General features: G+C 34.7%; 1 protein-coding gene across 7 annotated transcripts in view; it reads left to right on the top strand.

Moving 5' to 3' along the window:
- ATF2 (activating transcription factor 2) overlaps nucleotides 1–12,781 on the top strand; it is a 95,364-nt gene extending 82,583 nt beyond the window's left edge. For 4 of the 7 annotated variants that reach the window (XM_055289803.2, XM_063645602.1, XM_063645601.1 and 1 more), the window contains 2 exons: nucleotides 4,286–4,391; nucleotides 10,207–12,781. In XM_055289803.2, the coding sequence (XP_055145778.1) occupies nucleotides 4,286–4,391; nucleotides 10,207–10,433 (333 nt within the window). In that variant the 3' untranslated portion in view covers nucleotides 10,434–12,781. Of the gene's footprint in view, nucleotides 1–4,285; nucleotides 4,400–9,954; nucleotides 10,043–10,206 lie in introns of those variants that run through there. The other 3 variants (XM_063645603.1, XR_010122375.1, XM_063645605.1) reach the window with 3 other exon arrangements.
- Nucleotides 12,782–13,189: the final 408 nt, after the last annotated feature.

Below are 13,189 nucleotides of genomic sequence, written 5' to 3'. Positions count from 1 at the left end.
TGTAACCTCTGTTTTTATATTCTGAGGTCTCTGTGTATAGAAACTTAAGGAGTCTTCCCATTATATTTGTGTAGCAGCCCGTTCTCTCTCTCTACCTGTCTTCTGATCTTTCTTAATAGAAAGATTTCAGAATTAAAATCATGACTTATGCAGCCATCTTATCTGAATAGTAATAAATCATGCCTATCTTTATTTTTAGGAATACAGTATTTTCTTTATGAGACTAAAATTCTTGAATGCTTGGAGTAGTTTGTTGAATTTACTATATTTATCATAAATGAGGCCAGGAGCAGTGGCTCACCCCTGTAATTCCAGCACTCTGGGAGGCTGAGGCAGGTAGATCACTTGAGGCTGGGAGTTCAAGACCAGCCTGGCCAACATGGTGAAACCCCATCTCTACTGAAATAAATAAATGTGTGTATATATATATGACTTAGGAACCACTCAGCTTTTGTCTCTTCTAACTAATTCAGTTATAAAAACTTTACCTGCATGAGCATCCTATTTCCAACCCCCACTTGACCTGGTCTTGACCACTAGCATATGCTTATACTTACTAGGGCTATACAGCTCAACTAATCTACTTCTTCAAGGTTTGGCCCACCCTCATGCCTAACCTGCACTCCAGCTATGTTTGCTTTGCAGTATTTGTCTCAGTCCCAATTCCTAGCCAGTAATTGTGTCTCATTTGCTGCTTTTAATCTAGTGGTGATACCATCTTTTAATGAAATCGACTATTAGAGTACAGTAATAATACAAGTTATATTTAATTTGTAACCTGTCATCCAAAAGTCACTTTTGAGCTTCAGAATCATCATTAGGAAAATGTTACTGTAAAACATTTTAGATCAGGACAATGTAAAAAATTGGACTGAATTTGTATTGTGCAGACCTTGAATTTGTTGGTTTATTTCTTAACCATTTCTGCCATTTAAAAGGTGTAGTGGAATAAATTGGTTATTTGAATTTTGGATAAATATAATTTATTACATTTTTAATTTCTTCTTCTTGGCCTTTTCCATTGTTTCCCCAAGTTAACGCCAATTAAAATTCAGTTAGCATAAATACACGTTGTAACAAGAATCAAGTACTGTACCTCTTCAGTCCTTGATATTCATTAACCTTTCCTAGCTACTGGCATCTTCATGTTACAACTGTATGTTAGTAAGCCAGGTAGTCTAATTAGATCAACAGCCTGAATACCACCAACAGTTAAGTTTGAAATGTAGAAATTGATGTCCTGTTCATCAGTTTCAGACCTGTCTATTTAAAGAGAGAATGTTTGTGTGTGTGTGTGTGTGTGTGTGTGTGTGTGTGTATTTATTTATTTATTTTATTTTTTTGAGACTGAGTCTCACTCTGTAGCCCAGGCTGGAATGCAGTGGTGCAACCTCCACCTCTTGAAGCAGTTCTCTTGCCTCAGCCTTCCAAGTAGCTGGGATTACAGGCACGCGCCACCAGACCCAGCTAATTCTTATATTTTTAGTAGAGACAGGGTTTCACCACATTGGCCAGGCTGGTCTTAAACTCCTGACCTCAAGTTATCTGCCTGCCTCAGTCTCCCAAAGTGCTGGGATTACAGGCATGAGCCACCACACTCAGTCAATATTTAAATCAATTATTTTATATCAGTTAGCTAGCCAACGCATAACACTTTCAGTACTTTTATCACATATAGCATTTTGTTTCATAATATGGTTTATTATGAATGTATAGAGTGTTTAAGAGAGAAGGCATTTGTGATTTTTAGAGTTCCGTAATTGAGGTGATACTATATAATATGCCAATTTACATAATTGAGAAAATTAACAGTGTAGCTGTATTGGTGAGATTATTGGTATAAATGATGAAGTTAGGACCTCTGGCCAGATTCATATTATTTAAGCTTTTTCATTTCGCCTTGATATTTTTTACCTCCTAGACATAGAATTATGTGGTCCTCTCTAAAACATGTCTGTCTACTCGGTCCATATCAGGCAATGTGCTGTGCTCTGGGGATACCAAGGAAAAGATATGTTCTGCCTTCAAGAAATTCCCAGTCTGGTAGAGGTAGCAAACAAGTACACCAAAAGTTACAATCCAGTGTGATAATTACTATGGAAGAGATCTATATGTATACACACAAAAGTATATGGCTGTGGGAGCACAGAACTAGGCACCTAACTTATTTTCCTATGCATTCTAAACTGTTCTGAGTTGACAAATATTTAGCAAGACAAAGAAGAGGGGATAAAGACAACAGTATGTATGTAGCTAGCAATTTCAAACTTACTTTTGTAAATCAAGACAAATACTGGTTATTTCATATGGTTCAAACTAATGTGAAGGTAGCAAGGGTATGAGAGGATTGAAGCATCACTAGTGTTTGGTGTTAAAGGATAGAGTATATCGGAAGAGCAGTGAGAGTTGAAAATCATTATGGTCACCATCACCAGATTGTGAAAGATTGTATATTCTTGACTAAAAATAAATATCCAGCCCATTTCCTGTTACAGGATTTAATGAGAGAAACTTGTAGACATCAGTCTCAAAATCAAGCTGACAGGATGGGTAATATACATTGGGTAATATACATTGGATTATTCATAACATGGTTTCATCAATAGTGTCATTAATACTGAACTATAATTAGCAGTATTGACACCAGTTGGAGAAGGTGTTTTCTAAATGACAGCTTATCTTTTCAAGCCAAACTGTTTTAAATTTTACCTTTTGTACTTTGATTACTATCTACCCATTCTTGCCTCAAATACAGTATTCTAAATAATTTAATCTTTTAATTAACGGTTTAGAGTTATTATGAGCATCAATTTTTGTTCTGTACTTAAATACAGTGATGTAGTTCATTGTTATTGGGGTGTGAGGAACTGTTTGACCCAATAGACTTGCCTTTAGATTGCTTAACTTTTGTTATTTGATTTTTATGTTTCTGTCACTTATCACTGAAGGAGGCCCAAGTCTGCTACATTATTTTATTTTATTTTTTTTTTGAGACAGAGTCTCACTCTGTCACCAAGGCTGGAGTGCAGTGGTGCAATCTCACCTCACTGCAGCCTCTGCTTCCTGGGTTCAAGCAGTTCTCCTGCCTCAGCCTCCCGAGCAGCGAGTAGCTGGGATTAGAGGTACCCGCCACCACGCCCAACTAATTTTTGTATTTTTTGTAGAGACAGGGTTTCGCCATGTTGGCTAGGCTGGTCTTGAACTCCTGACCTCAAGTGATAGAACTGCCTCGGCCTCCCAAAGTGCTGGGATCACAGGCGTGAGCCACCGTGTCAGCCTGCTAAATTATTTTACATTCAGCTTTCTGGTTAAGGAACAAGGTAGAAAATGGCATGCCTGAGCTTTTATGTACACCTGTTTGCTATATTTTCTAATTTACTTTTTGGTTCATGGATGAAATCTGAATGGTTATAGTTACTGTGTAAGTCCAAGTAAGTAGAAGTATTTGTAAGTTAAGAATTTTTTATGTTACCAGTTTATTAAATTCATGTTATTTCTAACTCTTGAGTATTGGTAATGATCACTGACTTACGTGTTTTTAATATTCAGGGTAACTCAAAGGAATTAGTTGGACTTGCTCAATTTGGAACTTTTTACCAGATTAATGTATCCCAAACAGTGGCTGAAGTACTCATTCTGAAGATTAGGACAAATCTCCATTGACTTAGCAGATTTAAATTTAGATGTGTACAAATTGCCTGGGTCAAAGGCAACTAAGCCATTTAATTATTATATCTAGTTTCACTGGTTTCAGTGTCCAGCAAGAGTGCCTTGCAGTGAATTTTAGGTATCCATGATTCTTTGGTTATTTTGGTTTCCCCTGTGGAGCTTTTCTTGGTTTCTAGGAAACTAGAAACTTGCTGATTTGAATTTCTAGGATGAATTTTTTCATTTTTAAGTGAATGGAATCAGTGAAAATTCATCCTGACTCCCTTGATGTTTCTTTTTAAATAATCAGAAGAGCATGTAACATATATAAAATAAAAATACTTTCAACAGGTTACCTATAATATATAAGAAGTCCCAGGGAAATGGAAACAGTTTTGAAATATGCTATCCAGTTGTGGCATTATCTTATTTAAATTTTTATTCTAGTTAGCTTTTTAGTAAATGCTAAAATATAAAAGCTGCCATGTACTGATTAGACATATTTAATCAGCATATTTTCTTTGTTTTTAATGTTCTGCAAGTGATGTGCAATTTTCATACTTTAATCCTTGCTTGTTTTAAACAGTAAAAAATATGTTTAGTCTGTGGTAAGGTACATAAGTTGTTTCTTCTCCAGAGTGAAGTCACCCTGCTGAGAAATGAAGTGGCACAGCTGAAACAGCTTCTTCTGGCTCATAAAGATTGCCCTGTAACCGCCATGCAGAAGAAATCTGGCTATCATAGTGAGTAATGTTCCATTACCTATAGCCTTAGGCTACGTCAGTGAAATACTGTCAGAGTGAACTGAGCTGCTACTTTAAAAATGGAGACTGTGCTTCTAATATTTAAGATAAAATATCAGAATTTCTGTAAGGTTATTATAGAATGCAGTAGAGAGGTGTACTTTTTTAGAATCTGGAGAGTTTGAGTTTTCCTGTTTCTAGCTTTTTTTCCTAAGCATTACTATAGATCAACAAAATGGATTAGCTAATAATTTAAAATATACTGTAAGTACTTGATGATATTTTGTTCATCTTCTCAGGGTAACACTTTGTCTTACATTGACAGGGTGAAACACTACTTTTTTCCCAGCCTCCATTCATTAATGGTGATATTTTTCTTTTTAAAATCAGCTGACTGCCTTTAACAATATATGATATCCCTTTACGGTATCAGATCCTATTGTTCTTTCTTAGATAATGTCAGTATTGTGTAATGTTTTTATTGTTGTAAACCTTCATATTGAGATATCTAGTTAGTTATAAAAATGCTAAAACGGGAACAGTACTTAAATTATCTGCTTGTAAGTTTCCTACTAAATGTTTTCCCAAAGAATGAGATTCTTTTGTTTTCAGCATTTTAGAGGTTAATTGTGCCTTTTCCTTTTTGTAATGTCCTTCTTTTTTGATAAGATGCACAGTGTTGGAACCAGCTGTTACTCTTGAATAAATGGCCAATTTTGTCCGCAGTATACAAATTGGTAACAAACAACAGAGTTGGGAATGCATTAGGCAACATTTATAATATATAACCCACAGCTTTAGTCTTTATGATTTAGTGATATTTCAGGATATTTATAAATGTGAAGATTGTTTCAACCATATGTATCCACTTCATTTTAATTTGCCAGTGTCAGTAATTCAAAAGAAAGAAACATTTTGTATTGGATGCAAACAGTTCCTCAGGTGCTCACGATAAAACTTAACGGCCACCATCTTTACTTGTAGTCATTGTAAGCAGTTTCATCAGAATGGGCAATATTTTTTAATTTAAAAGATTCTGTAGATTTAGCAACTCTCAATTGCCATATATATTTAGAACGCTGATTTTTGTCAGTTTTGAGCATATAAATCTTGGTTATTTGATATCTAGTAATTTTGACAGGATGGTGAAACACATTGTGGAGTAAATTGGAACCATATAGAAATATGTTTGGGATTTATATTAACAATGATTGCTTCAGGGATGAGGCCATTATGGTTCCCATCTGACTTAACAACATAATTTCCTATAGAAGCTACTAGTTCAGCCTTTATGCATACGTGATTTTCTTAACAGGAAATCTCTCTTGAATTTTGATAGTTTAAAAGGAAATAAATGATTTTTTAAAATTAAAAGGAAATTAACTGTTCTCTTAAATTGTATCCAATTCAAAATTACCTGTAATTTTTAAATCTTTGATAATTTATTAGATAATCCCAACAGTTTTGACTCTATTATCCAGGCAATGTATGCTCAGCAGATGCAAACCAGTTATTCATTTGACAGTCGATTTACAAGATAACTTAAGTGTATAGATGCGTGGGTTTATATACTGTATACTTAAATGACTGAAAATCTAGGTTAATACATTTTTAGTACATAGAGTACTAAGTTATGAGAATATAAGAAATGAATAGGATATTTTTGTTGTTTGGAAATACTCCTGTCTTTATTCCTGTCTAGTCATGTAGATAATCAAATTAACTGAAATATAGTTCTACCATAAAATTAATTTTCTTCAGCTCTTGGGAGATAATTGGATTTTGTAGAAATTTTCAAGTAATTTATATTTTCAAATTTGAAATCTTTGAAATAAGTCTGACTTCTCTGTTGTGTAGTAGGAAAAATAGATACAGAGATTGACTAAGTGGATACCTTTGAAAAGTTTACACTCTTCATTATGTTGTAGCACACAGCTCTTGCTAACAGTGGTGGGTTGTAATACTAGCTAAATCTTTAAAAACATTTGTGAATCAAAACTAAGATTTAGTAGAAATTAAGGAATGTTATAAAATCTTTCAAGTAAAGGTGGAAGTACTAAGTCACAGCCATAGGGTCTGTCCCACCCAGTTTTAGCACTGAAAGTCCTACTTCTAAGAAGACCCCTCAGTCATGGGAAAACCATGACAGTTAGTCACCCTAACAGTTAAGTAATATAAAACCTGAATGAAAATAATAAGAGTACATTTTAAATATTTGGGTTCCAGGAAGAATAAAGCACAAAAGTGATCTTATTGCCATGAATTCACATTCTTTAGATCTAGGCATAATTAAAGTTGTATTATAATTGTCTCTGTAATTATAAATGGGAAGAAAAGCTTCTTGGGGACCAATCAACCACAAATACTTCTATTACTGAAAATATGTATAGGCCAGGCACTACGGCTCATCCCTTGTAAGCCCAACACTTTGGGAGGCCAAGGCGGGAAGATTGTTTGAGCCCGTGAGTTCAAGACCAGTCTGGGTGAAATAGCAGGACCCCATCTCTACAAAAAATAAAGTTTAAAAAAGCCAGGCATTTTGGCACACACCTATAGTCCCAGCTACTTGGGAGGCTGAGGCAAGAGGATCACTTGAGCCCAAGAGTTCAAGGCTGCAGTGAGCTGTGATCGTGCCATAGCACTCCAGCCTGGGCGACAAGGAGACCCTGTCTCAAATAAGAAAAAGAAACTTGTGAACATAGGTAGAGAACTTTCAAGATTACTGAATTGCCAAACAGCTGGTTTCTTTTAGCTTAGGTAGAGCTGGAAGTGGCTCTTTGAGTACAGCATGGTTTTCTGTATCTCTCTAGTGCTTGTGATTACACCAGTCATTTTCTCCCCTCACCTAGAACTGGACATAGGTGCAAATATATCACATTGTAAAGGTATTTGATGTGTGTGTAAGGTTTATAATTACATAATTGTGAGTACCTGATTCTTTCTACTGCCTAAAGATTTGCGTTACCTAATTCTGAAAGTCTGTAGGTAAGCATTCATCCCTTATAATTTACTGTTTCATTTTGAGTTGTTGCCTCCAGTATGTATTTACATTTCCTTATACCACTCATCACAGATCAGCCTCTGTATTTTTAAAAGCTGGTGTGTCCCTTGAACTCAACATTCAGGGAAACATCAGCCTGTTGTTCTTTTAAAGAATAGTGGTGAAGTTAGAATGGTGATCATTACAAAGTCAGGAAACAACAGGTGCTGGAGAGGATGTGGAGAAATAGGAATACTTTTACACTGTTGGTGGGACTGTAAACTAGTTCAACCATTGTGGAAGTCAGTGTGGCGATTCCTCAGGGATCCTGAACTAGAAATACCATTGACCCAGCCATTCCATTACTGGGTATATACTCAAAGGATTAGAAATCATGCTGCTATAAAGGCACATGCAAACGTATGTTTATTGCAGCACTATTCACAATAGCAAAATCTTGGAACCAAGCCAAATGTCCAACAATGATAGAGTGGATTAAGAAAATGTGGCCCATATACACCATGGAATACTATGCAGCCATAAAAAATGATGAGTTCATGTCCTTTGTAGGGACATGGATGAAGCTGGAAACCATCATTCTCAGCAAACTAGTGCAAGGACAAAAAACCAAACACCACATGTTCTCACTCATAGGTGGGAGTTGAACAGTGAAAACACATGGACACAGGAAGGGGAACATCACACACCGGGGCTTGTTGTGGGGTGGGGGGAGGGGGGAGGGACAGCATTAGGAGATATACCTAATGTTGGATGACAAGTTAATGGGTGCAGCACACCAACATGGCGCATGTATACATATGTAACTCACCTGCACGTTGTGCACATGTACCCTAAAACTTAAAGTATAATAAAAAGTGACAAAAAAAATAAAAAAAATCACATATAAATACTTTAAAAAAAAAAATAGTGGTGAAATAAATAGAGCTTTTTAGTATTCCCTCCAGTTAAACTGTCATTGCCAGTATTTTGTTTTCTTTATACATGTAATGATTGTATTGGCTATTTTAATAACTGAATTATAAATATTTTATAACATTCATTACTGCTTGATCAGAAAAGTAGGGGGGGGAAGGAGAGGGGCATTAGTTGAGAAACTACCTATTGGGTGCTGTGTTCACTATTTCGGTGATAGGTTCAATAGAAGCCCAAACCCCAGGATTGCACAATATACCCATGTAACACACCTGCATATGTACCATCTGAATCTATAATTTTTTTTAAGTATTCATTCTGTGTTATATAATTTTAAAAGGATTACTACTTCTGGTGGTTGGTGGTGGTGGTGGTGGTGGTGGTGGTGGTGGTGTTTTATTGTACTTTGAGGTCAGGTATCCAGGGGTATGGTTTTGATTTATAGCATGTTATAGAAAAGATGGGGTTCCATCTCATTAATGTATTTTAACACCTGCTTTTCAAAAATGCATGGATTTGAGGCAGATATTGAAAAATTCTGTAAAAACTATATTTCAGAAAATGCACAAAATTAATAATTTTATTTTAGCTAAAGTTGACACTACCAGGTATATCCGCCTCTCCATCTTCTACATTGCAAATCGTAGGCTAAGTCCTGCTTCATAAGATGTCCACAATTTTTTTTCACTAATTGACTTTCAGAATAGGCATCTGGCCATTAGTAAGCAGGCCAATACACGTTCTTAGATTTGATTTTAAAAGCTTACTTATTGTCACTCCTAAACACTGAATAAAAAAAGTTTTAATGCCAAGTGAAAAAAGCAAGGTACAAAAGAATACATCCAATGTGATACTGTTTTTAAAATGTTTCAAAATAAACAAAGCTGAACTATGTTGCTTAGGGATACATACCTATGTGGTAAAACTACAAAGAAGAAAACAAGAGAATGGTTAAAGAAATGTCAGAGTGGTGATTACCTTTGGTGAGGACAGGAACCTCCAGGAAGCAGAAATGTTAATGGCAATGTTCTCTCTTAAGTTGGCGGCTCGGTTCCCAGGTGTTCATGTTATCATTGTTCCTCAAAACTTACATGTACTATAAATATTTGTGTGTTATCTATATCAAATTTTTACTAAATGAAATTACTGGATTCTATTCTATTAAAATAAGGATGTAAGACTTGTTCAGGTCTAAATATTTGCAGATTTATTTTCGTAAATATTTAGAATGCCCTTTCCTTAATATCTTTTCAGTTGCAATGTTTAGAGTTTTATATGGATTTTTACTTGAATCCCAATTTAGTCATGCAACTATAACAGCTGATGGCATTTAGATTCTAAATACTGCTTATTTGCCTATGTATGCATCATTAGAATCAGGTGTTGTAATCATCCATGGCTGCAACAGATGGAAAATCAGTCATAATAAATACATTTCTGGAGAATACAGAGGGAATAATTTGAAGATATAATTTGTATGTAAGAACTCATTTTGTTTATGCATGTGGTTATACATTTTTATCTTGTAATAAGAATGACATGTAGCCCAACCAGACTGAGTTTGTTAAATGTGATACTTAATGTTTGATTGTATCTGTAAGAGACTGTCTTCCAAACTCTACCTTATTTTCTTTCTTTAACACTATTTAGCAAATATTTCTTCAGCTCTATTCCATAAGGCAGTGGGCACCCAGATGTTTCCATATGCATGGTTGTGCCTTCTTTTGACCTATTGCAGGTAAAATTGCCTACTTCATGACCTGTATCAATTCCTGTAATACCAACTTGTCTAATCAGTTTTGTAAGATACTTTCTAACTTTTTACTCTGTATATTGCCTCAGCATACTGGTGCATTCTTACCGATTTTAGGAAAATGAATAATTTTTCTTTTTTCCACCCAGCTGCTGATAAAGATGATAGTTCAGAAGACATTTCAGTGCCGAGTAGTCCACATACAGAAGCTATACAGCATAGTTCGGTCAGCACATCCAATGGAGTCAGTTCAACCTCCAAGGCAGAAGCTGTAGCCACTTCAGTCCTCACCCAGATGGCGGACCAGAGTACAGAGCCTGCTCTTTCACAGATCGTTATGGCTCCTTCCTCCCAGTCACAGCCCTCAGGAAGTTGATTAAAAACCTGCAGTACAACAGTTTTAGATACTCATTAGTGACTTCAAAGGGAAATCAAGGAAAGACCAGTTTCCATTTATGCGAAATCTGTGGTTGTAAATTTTTTTTTTTTTTTACTTGAAATTAAATTTGGCTCTAAAGTTGGTGTAGCAGCAGTTGATCAGACTGAAAAACAGTTTTTAGTCTCTGGAAAAAGACTGATTTTGCTTTTTTTATAAATATTAGATTTATTAATTTTTCTGTGCTCAATGTGTAAATTGTATTATAATTCATTGTGATTTATTTCACTTAATTTGCTGGTGTTTTAATAAATGGGGGTGTTACTGAATCTTTCTTCCCACTTCCATTTCTTTTGACCACCCCTTAACCCTCAACTGTGATGGTAGTAGTATTATCATTTATACCAAAGTTTTGCATAGTCCCTGTTGACTTTGTAATGTTAATGGAGTCATAAAAGCACTAGGCAAGAGAAAGATAGAAATTTGCTTTTAATCTTTTTGCCTTTTATTTTGCACATTATGCAAAAGGAAAAACATTAAAGAACACTTTTTTTTAAGTGAGTGAAAACATGGTAAAGACACAGTGCTTTTATGCACATTGTTAAGCTAAATCAAGGTCATTTATAATCATTTTCCTTTTTTATTTAAGATTTTAAGTAAACAAATTTTAGAATTTTCAGCATTTCAAAAATGATTTTATTTTTCAAGTCAAATTCAATATTTTACACCAGTGTTTTGAGGCTAAAAAATATGAAATTATATAATGTATGATACAGGGTTATCAAATATAATTTTTGAAATTAGCTCTGGTTTTTGGTTTTTTTGTTGTTTTTACAGATTTCAGGTTACAAACTGCAAAGTTTATGCATAATTAAGTATGGTATGGTTGCCAGAAAAGCCTAAAATTACTACTTAGAAAATTTAAGACTGTTTACCCCCATTGTCTTGTACTTGCGAGCTAACTTGTACTTATTCTTGTGAAAGCACTGTCATCTTTTAGTAGCAAATTTTGATAATGTTTCTCGTGGAAAAAAAAATCAGTATCTATCTTTAGAACAATGTAATTATAAGGTGGGAAGTGTGCGTGAATGAGAGAGAGAGAGAGAGAGAGAGTGTGTGTGTGTGTGTGTGCGCGCGCGCGTGTGTGTGTCTTTCAATAGTTTATGCCAGCAATCTTTGCTTGAATGTTTAACGATGCCTTCAGTATGATGCTGGCCAATAGATGATTGCAGTTTAAAATGTCATTATTGTGCAGGCTTGGATAACTAACATTCCATGATGTAGCTTGTTTCTGATGAGATGGTTGTAGGTACATTTTTCTCATTATCCAATCATCTGTGGGATACTTGGTTTTCTAATGTGCCATTATCTATTTTTATTCTGCAGTTATGTTCAAAATACAGTACATATTTTAAAATAGAATACATTGTTAAACATAAAATTTTTAAAGTAGTAGATGTGCGTAAGAAAACTTTGTAAAATAGTTATGAGTCCTACCCAGTAGCAACTTCTGGCATTCAAGCAGGATTCCACTATGTAAATATCTGTAATGCATTTATAATAAGTTGTGTAGTTTGTCCTGCATCCATACTACACTGTTTGCTAAAGTCTCAGTGCCATCTCCTAATGAGACTGACATTTTAAAAGTCTGTATGGAATATCCTTGATAATTCAAGGAAATATCCCTCCTGCCTAAGTTCCAAACTGGGAAACATTCAAATTATATAAATGACATTTCAGGACTTTTAAGTATGAAGATAATGGGAATTTTATTGTTTTGCTTTTTAAAATGAGAACATTTTTATTTGATAATTCTTCTTAAATTTTTAATTTTTAACTAATTTCATTATTTTAAAGTGATCCGTTTTTCAAATCATGATTTTGATATCATTATTCTAAGGAGTTATCTCAAAGGCACAAAATATGAATTCTGCAAGAAGGCTATTTTTTATTGTAGTTTGAATGGGTTAGGAAAAGCCTCAATTTTTCACTCTAAGTCCTTCAGTACATTTTTCTTTCATCTTATTACTTATGCAAGTTAAGGTTCTTTGGTAACAGAATTCTTGCAACTGTAAAATAAAACTACATAGATGTAAGAAGTCATGTAAACGGTTAACAAGCTTACCAAGGTTAGCAAAACTTTCATTGTAAATCAGTCTGTACTGAGCAAATAAAAATCATTTAGTTGTATAAACACAAATTCCATTTTGACTTTCAGGATGTCATACTACTTCTGTACCTAGCATTTTCAGTCCTTATATTTGCAATGTTACACAAACTGTACTATTTTCTTTTATGTGCAGTTTGCATGAGTAAACCATCAGAGAATAAATTCTATCTTTAAATTATGTTCATAATTTGCTTGTTCTCTTACCTTTCCTTCATAAAGTAACATCTCCAGATAATGATTTTTTTTTTCCCTTCAGGACATTTATTAACTGAGAAGAACCTGAGATTCTTTCTAGTTCTGTGATAAAATTCATTCATTCCTTTTAACTGCAGGGTGCTTGGGCCTTACTCCTCTCTGCACTCACTTTGCATCCCATTTATATATAATGAATTATATAATTCATTATATATAATTATATAATTCATATGTAATTCCCCACACCCCTGAACTTTAGTCACAGATCCACCTGCCTTTGGCATCCCTTGGTGATGGCCTGACTAAAACATCTAAAACATAACATGTCCAACACTGAACTGCTAAACAGCTCACCCTACCCTCAAACATTTCTGCCACAAACTTTCACAAG

The sequence above is a fragment of the Symphalangus syndactylus genome, chromosome 8 (assembly GCF_028878055.3).
Source record: "Symphalangus syndactylus isolate Jambi chromosome 8, NHGRI_mSymSyn1-v2.1_pri, whole genome shotgun sequence".
NCBI lineage: Eukaryota > Metazoa > Chordata > Mammalia > Primates > Hylobatidae > Symphalangus > Symphalangus syndactylus.
Note: the sequence above shows the minus strand (reverse complement) of the source record. Positions and strands in the feature narration are given on the sequence as shown.